We start from the raw sequence: 8350 nt of genomic DNA on the forward strand, positions 1-8350 counted from the left end.
ATTATGCGCAGCAATAAGAGTTGGGAGAGAGAAAGGTAATAGAGAAAAGTCTCAAAGCTTTTATTAACAAGAGTAACAAGTTTATTTACATAATATTGGCTATTTATATGTGACACACACACATGCCAGCTAGGATAACTAACCAATAGTAGCTTAACTAAAACAAAGAAAAAATATACAGTTTTGAATTAATTCCCAACACTTCCCCTTAATTCATAACTGTTTAGCACTTATAACACCAAGCTTGTTTCTCAAGAACTCAAATCTGTCAAGCTTTAGAGCCTTTGTGAAACCATCTGCTAGTTGCACTTCAGTTGGACAATACTGCACTTCAACCATCCCATTGTTTACTTGTTCTCTAATGAAATGGAATCTTGTATCAATGTGTTTACTCCTGCCATGTGAGATTGGATTCTTCGTAAGACTAATAGCCGACTTGTTGTCAATTCTGAGTATGAGAGGCTTCATCACTTCACACCTTAACTCCTTCATTACTGAATTCAGCCACATTGCTTGACATGTTGCAAATGTCCCTGCAATATATTCTGCTTCACAGGATGAGAGTGCAGTCACCTGTTGCTTCTTGGTACACCATGATATGCTAACCTCATTGAACTTGAAGACATAGCCAGAAGTGCTCCTTCTATCTATGATATCTCCACACCAATCACTATCCGAGTACCCAATTAGTTCATCCCTTTCACCTTTGTTTCCACTTGGGAACAACAAGCCAAACTCCTTTGTGCCTTTTATGTACCTAAGTATCCTTTTAGCAGCCATCAAGTGAGTTTTTCTTGGATCCTGCATGAATTTGCTAATCACACTGATTGAGTAGCATATATCGGGTCTGCTATTGCACAGGTATCTTAGTGAACCAACTATTTGTCTAAACAGTGTTGGATCCACTCTCTCTTCATCACTGCACTCATCAATCTTTGAGTTTGTCTCTGATGGATTTGAGGTTGAGTTGCACTTACTCATTTCAAACTTCTCAAGTAACTCACCAATGTACTTCTGCTGGTGCATCAGTAATCCTGTCTTTGTCTTCATAAATTCCATACCAAGGAAGAATGAGAGTTCACCCAAATCAGTCATCTCAAATTCAGACTTCAGTTTGTTTTTCACTTTCTCAATGTTTGCTATTTTGCTTCCAGTGATTAGAAGGTCATCCACATATAGGCAGATTATCATGACTTCTTCTTCTTTTGCATTTTTCACATATACACCAAATTCTACTGTGCACTTTGTAAAACCTATTTGAGTTAGGAACTGGTCAATCCTTCTGTTCCAGGCTCGAGGGGCCTGTTTTAAGCCATACAGGGCCTTATGAAGTCTATACACCATTTTCTCCTTGCCTTGTATTTCAAACCCAGGGGGATGTGACACAAACACAACCTCTTCAAGTGGACCATTTAAGAAGGCTGATTTGACATTTAGATGATGAAGTGACCATCTTCTTTTACAAGCTAGGGCCACTACTAATCTCACAGTTTCAAGCCTCGCAACAGGGGCAAACAAGTTCTTTCCCTATGGGGGTCACCCCAGCGAAAAACCCAAATTACCCCTGCTTCGGAAATGAACTTCCGAAGCACTTTTTATTTAAAAAAAATTTCCACAATTCGGAAGTGCATCTCCGAAAACACCTCATGGGGGGTGTTTTCGGAGATGAACTTCCGAAAACACCTTTGTTCAGATTTTGGGGGGTTTCGGAAATGAACTTCCGAATTATGCAGAAACTGGTTTTTTTTTATGTTTTTCACAGTCTCGTATTTTTAATTAAAGGAAACCGGGAAATAAAATAAATGACATATAAACAGAAAAAACTAATATGATAAAAAAAGTAATATATACAAACAGATCCAAATCCAAAAAAAAATAGTATGCTAAAGATACAATCCGAAAACAAAAAATAAATAAACCCGACCACTACTGGGTGTGCCTAACCCTCTCACCCTGGGCCCTCCTATGTCGCCTGTATGCCGCCGCACGGCCCGCATCAGTGACGATCATCTCCATCACGCGACTGCCTCTAGACCGCCCTGATGAACGACACCTCGATCCAACGCGTCCCGCCCAAGCATCTCTATCCGCTGGCAGATCGGCATGAGATCAATGGCGTGGTCATCCTCGGCCTGCTGGTTCTCCAGGATCTCCGCGTGTGCTGGCCTAGGAGCGCCGGGAACGTCAGGTCTCAAAAGAGGATGTGACACCCGGTAGAACCATGTGACGTATCCCTCCACACTGTGTCAGTCCTGTGTGACCCGAGTGCGACGGTACTCCTGCGGTACCACATGATGCTGCCAGTCCTCCCATATGGCAGTGAGCTGCACTCGGGTCACTGTGTCGAGAGCAGCCTCAAAGGGTGACCTGGGTATCTGCTGCACGAATCCGAACTGCCGCATGCACCGCTCAGGGAGATACCGGACCATGATGGTAGTCCCGCATGCCAACCATCCAGAATATAGAGATATGCCGTCAAAGGGGACAATCTGAGTGTAGTCGCTAAACGGCCTCCAGGTGACGTCGTCGTGCATCGTGCTGTACAGGTACCCACGGTATGGTCCCACCGCATTGTTCCCCCTCTGGAGGACGTATCTGGCGGCCCTGGGCATGGCGTCAACGTACGCAGGATCGATGTGGAAGCCGTGGATGCGGGAGAAGTAGGAGATGATCCAGCTCTGAAACATAAATAAATACGAAACATAAGTAAATACGAAACACAAATACGAAACATAAATAAATACGAAACAATTTAAATGAAACGTACCGTGAGTAGTGTGCAGGATCCGATCAACTGCCTCGTCCTTCAGTTGGAGGCCTCATTCAGCTTCTGGTATAGGTATGCCAGAGTAGCTGCCCCCCAGTTCCACTGGTGAACGGTGGTCAAGTCCATGAAGTAGCGGAGGTAGGTCATGTCGACGTACCTCGCACTCTTGTCGACAAAGATCGCAGCGCCTACCACATGCATGTACCAGCACCGGAGAGCACAGCCACAGTGATAATGTGTAAATAGCTCGTCACCCTCAGCCTCGGCCGCCGCCACCAGGTGGTGCTCGAAGTAGCGGCTCAGTGTGATGAACCGGATATGAGGCCCAGATGTCGTGGCGCACTCAAAGTCAGTAACTTCGGGCTCCATACCAAAATAGAGCACCATTCACTTAGTGGCTTCGACCCTCTGGATCTGGGAGTGGGTCAACAGTGGCCCCCTGATCGGCAGGTGGAGAAGACACTGCACATCATGCAAGGTAATCGTCATCTCCCCAACCGGCAAGTGGAAAGAAGACGTCTCCTTGTGCCACCGCTCCACAAAAGCCCCCTGCATGCCTTGGCTGATGGTGGTGTACCCCGTCATGCAGAGCCCACTGAGCCCTGAACCTCTCACAGCGTCGTTAAACCACTCGGCAGTCGGTTTAAACAGACTGAAAATCTTTCGGGTATGGTTCACCATTTTCAACGGCGCTCTCTCCTGTTACAAAAAACAAATAAAAAAGTATGTTAAATAGATGGTTAATAAAATATCGAATAAACGTCTAAATTATAAACGGTTAAATTAAAAAAATACCTCTCCCTCCTAGATACGCTGAGCGACGTGATCGCGGTAGGATATCAGCACGGAAGTGTCAAAGGGCCCTCCCGGGTAGCTGTCCTCCTGCTCATCCTCCTCCCCGGATGGAGGGTCAACATCCGGTACCCCCTCCGGCTCGTGGTATGCCACTGCCACCTCCTCCTCCTGCTCCTCCTCCTCCTCCTCTCGCTGGCGGGAAGAAGATACCCGAGCCAGCCGACTCCTAGATCCAGATGAAGAGGTACCCTCTTCCACGTCCACGGGAACTCGCACACAGCGTCCCCGGCCCTGCCCCCGTCCCTGGGTCGACGCCAGCTGCGCCGCCGCCCGCTAGCGTCTAGTCGACGCAGTCTGGGACTCTCTACCCTGTCTGATGCGTGCTGGTTGGTTACCTGACATGATCCTGTAAACAATTGAAATCGATTAATATGCGAGACAAAAGAAAAAACAAAAAAAATTGCACTTCTGATACAGTTCGGAAGTTCATTTCCGAAAACTGGGATGGAGGTGTTTTCGGAAATGAACTTCCGAAACACCCCTGCGCAGAACTTCTCTGCAACCTCCAATGGCAGACCCCAAAATCAAACTTCAAAACTACTTTTATGCCTACTAAACAACCTAATATCAGTACCAACCTATCTTAATGTATATATTTTCAATTTCTAAACACCCTAATAGAGTTTATTCAAATGGATCTAAAAATTGAAATAAAATGCTAAACTTACCAATTAGTGTTTGAGATTATTTAGGTTGAGATTAGAAGAAGACTTGGGCAATCTATTTGACTTCACACTTGCTTGTTGCAGAAATTTTGAAAGAGGATGATTTTGGAAGAAGATTAGGGTAAATGAATGGGAGAGGGGGGCTGTTTTGCTTAATCTGCAAAACGCGCAGTATTTCGGAAATGAACTTCCGAAATGGTGTTTTCGGAAATGAACTTCCGAAATAAGACAATTTTTTCAAAAAAAAAAGGCGCTTTCGGAGATGCATCTCCGAAAACACCTTTTCCTTGCATTTCGGAGATGCATTTCCGAAGTCAGCGGTAGTTTGGGTTTTTCACCAGAGGTGGGCTAGAAAGATGGGAGGTGGCCAAAGAAATTTCCTAAAATTATCAACTACATGAGTTCTACCCTTTTATTTATCATTAGATTTGTATGAAAACAACTTGCAAAAAGACATCAGGAAAAAATAGTGTCACAAGAAATCTTATATAGATAGGAAATCATAGATGTGACCCGAATTGAAACCTAAAATGAAAAGCCTATGTAGTGTAAATGCGTCTGTCCTATTTTATGCTTTATACTTTATTTACAAGTTGAGACAGGTTCAAATCATCTGTTTTTTTTTCATTTCTGTTCGTTTACTTTGATTATCAAAATAATCACATATCATTTAGCAACAAAAAAAATTGATACATATAGGAAAAAATTAATAATACAAATATTGCGTCGCTCGCAATAATTTATTCTGGTGTATTATTTTTTAATTAAGAATCGAAAAAGAAACATTAAAAGGACAATAATAACATGCAAGACATGACAACACTTAGATGTACATGTACAAAGTTGATAAATTTCTTTTGAATAAAGATTCCAATAAGCTTGCTTTGGTAGCATATATTATACCCTTGTTAAACATTGTGTTTGGTGAGATCTGAGTGACTTGCACAAGGTTGAAGATGAACGGAAACGGTAGTTTGAGCACCAAACTTTGAGTGTTTGATGCTAAGAATTGGAATCGTTGGATGATTCAGATGCGTGTGTTATTTGGCGCTCAAGATGTTTTTTATCTCCTCAACGATGGTTATGTTTCAATTCCACTTCTAGAAAATGCAATTGATGCACAGAGAAATGTTCAACATGACCTGAGGAAGAAAGATCAAAAGACGTTGTTCTACATCCATCAGTGTGTAGATGTAAACGTGTTTGAAAAAATTGTTGATTGACGACGGCGAAGGTTGCGTGGCACACACTGGTTAAGTGTTATGGTGGTGACGCATTAGTGAAGAAGGTGAAGCTTCTGTCCCTACGAAAGCAGAATGAGAATCTCAACATGAAGGACATCGAGAAGGTATCTGAGTACATCTCCAGAGTGATTCTGATCACTAATGAGATTAAAGATTGTGGAGAAATCCTTTCTGAACAAGTAATCATAGAGAAGGTACTGAGGTCTCTTACTTTTCAATTTGATTACATTGTTGTAGCAATTGAACATTCTAAAGATTTGGACACCTTGATAATAGAAGAGCTGCAAAGCAATATAGAGGCGTAAGAGTTGCGTCTGACTGAAAGAACCTATGAAAGGGAGGTTTAGCAGGCTCTGAAAGCTTCTTTTGTCAAGAAGGACCAGAAGCATTCTTTGTCAGAAATTAAGAAAAGGCATAATGGTAGATTCCAGAAGTCAGAAACCTCTACTTCTTATGAGAAGAAACATCAGAAGGGAAGGGAGAAGTTTGACAAAAGAAGATTCAATGTTACTGTTGCAAGCAGCTTGGTCATTTTGCTAAAGATTGTGGATCAAACAAGAAAAGGAAATCAGAAGAAGCAAATACAGCCAAAGGAGATTCTGATGATGAACTTATACTATTGATGGCTTCTGAGTCCGATGGTAGGTGTTTGGTAGACTGGTGGTATATGGACGATGGCTGCTCAAACCACTTGATTGGAAACAAACAATGGATGATAGATTTTGACTCCAAAAGGAGTACAAAGATCGGATGTGCTGATGATAAGTACCTGAATGCAGAAGGTATGGGAAATGGCAAAGTCAAAGTAAAGAATAGGAAGACTGTTCTAATTAAGGATGTTTGGTATGTTCCTGGAATTAAGAGTAATCTGGTGAGTGTGGGCCAGCTCATTGAAAAAGGTTTCTCTGTTGTTATGAAGGACAATCTCTTGAAGTTGTATGATCCCAATCAAAAGATGATTATGCAGCTAGAGCAGGAAAGCAATAGAACATTCAAGGTGAATGTGAACACAGCTGAAACATAGTGCCTTAGTGCAGAAGGTGCTAAAGCTGATAGTAAATTATGGCACAAGAGGCTAGGGCATCTGAACTATATAAGTTTAGGGCATATGAGTTCCAAGAAGCTCATACGTGACATTTCGAAGATTCTGAAGCCTGAGAAGTCATGTGAGGTATGCATGAAAGGCAAACAACCAAAATTTCCATTTGTGTCAAAAGTAGTCCCAAGAGCAAAGCATGCTTTGGGAGTAGTGCATTCTTACGTGTGTGGGCCATTTCCAGAAACTTCACTTGGAGGAAACAAATATTTTGTGTCTTTTGTGGATGAATTCACAAGAATGACGTGGGTAACACCCATTAAGTTTAGGCATGATGTGTTTACCGAATTCTTGAAGTTCAAGGTGAAGGCTGAGAAAAAAAGTGGTCAGAAGTTGAAAATTCTCATAATGGATGGTGGAGGTGAGTATAACTCTACAGAATTCTAGAAGTTCTATGAGGAGAATGGAATTGAGCATGAGGTTACTGCTCCTTATACTCCTTGTTACGACCGACTTTTTAATTCTAAGTTATTAACCTAAAATATACAGAGTCGCCACCTATATTTTATTATATCTAAAGATAAGGGAAAATATGGGATAAAACCTAATTAAAGAGTTTCTAGGTAAGTTGAGAAATTAGGGTCAAGGGAAGGTGTTAGGCACCCTTAACCATTCCTTAAGGTTTTCTAAATGTCTCTAAGGTTTGAGTATTACGGTAAGGTTTATAGAAAAGGTTATAGTTAAAAGTGCACAGTAGGGTAGAGAATAAAATCTCAAACCTACTTAATTTTAAGGAAAGGGGACTCGTTTCGGTTGCCCGAATGCCTACGTACCTCCTTAATGAAGGATCAGAGTCAACGTAGTTCGTAGGGTTTGTTGGTGTTTTTTTATGGGATTGTACACTATTATCGTAGATGGTATGACCCACTTACTATAGTTCTAGTAAGTCGTCGCAGTTAGCCATACCTGCTTACTATCGTAGTTTTGATTAATCCCAAAAGGATCACTTGCTATAGCTCTAGCAAGCTCACCTGCACCAATGGGATCCACCTGCCCCGGTTTGGACAAGTTTACCTGCATAGAAGATTGTCTGATATGGTTCTAGCACGTTTGGCTGCACGAAAAATAATCATTTGTTTGGAGACTCACGACTCGAGGGTTAGAGAGAATAGCATGTCAAATATTTACGACTCGAGGGTCGGAAAGGAAACTATATGTTTAGAAACTCACGACTCGAGGGTCGGACATTCACGACTCGAGGGTCGGAAAACAAAACAATCACAACACGAGGGTTGGAAACTCACGACTCGAGGGTCGGAAAACAAACCAATCACAACACGAGGGTTAGAAACTCACAACTCGATGGTCGAAAAACAAACCTATCACAACACGAGGGTTGGAAACCCACGACTCGAGGATCGGAAAACAAACCTATCACAACACGAGGGTTAGAAACTGGGCCTTTTGTAGTACGTGAATGCGCTAGATGATATATATGCTAATGCGTATGTATGTATGCTGGTGCAATCCCGAGATTTTATCTCCTTAAACCCATTGAATTTGTTTAATCCATGTTTGCCCTTATACCACAACTATGCTTATGCCGGCTTGGTAATGTCTATGTATGCGGATAATGCTTATGCTCATACATATGTTGATTGATGCAATGCGTGGAATGAAATAATATCTTCTATAAGACTACCTGAAAAGGTTTCCGGAATGGATATGAACATTTGTCTTAAAGAAGACTACCTGAAGAGGTTCTTAAAAAGGATAAATTTTG

The 8350-nt window shown here is 42.0% G+C and overlaps 1 protein-coding gene across 1 annotated transcript; it reads left to right on the plus strand.

Annotated features, from left to right (window-relative positions):
• Positions 1 to 5617: 5617 nt before the first annotated feature.
• Positions 5618 to 6555, plus strand: LOC131614585 (uncharacterized). The gene is made up of 2 exons (XM_058886152.1): positions 5618 to 5725; positions 6055 to 6555. The coding sequence occupies exons 1-2, from the start codon at positions 5618 to 5620 to the stop codon at positions 6553 to 6555; spliced, it is 609 nt and encodes a 202-aa protein (XP_058742135.1).
• Positions 6556 to 8350: the final 1795 nt, after the last annotated feature.

The sequence above is a fragment of the Vicia villosa genome, linkage group LG6, assembly GCF_029867415.1.
Source record: "Vicia villosa cultivar HV-30 ecotype Madison, WI linkage group LG6, Vvil1.0, whole genome shotgun sequence".
NCBI classification, from domain to species: Eukaryota; Viridiplantae; Streptophyta; class Magnoliopsida; order Fabales; family Fabaceae; genus Vicia; species Vicia villosa.

Excerpts from the sequence above, each read along its gene's own strand:
- LOC131614585 (XM_058886152.1), top strand. The coding sequence starts at position 5,618 with ATGAAGGACATCGAGAAGGTATCTGAGTACATCTCCAGAGTGATTCTG. Across the intron at positions 5,726-6,054 it reads AACAAGTAATCATAGAGAAG|CTTGGTCATTTTGCTAAAGA; the intron begins GTACTGAGGTCT and ends TGTTGCAAGCAG.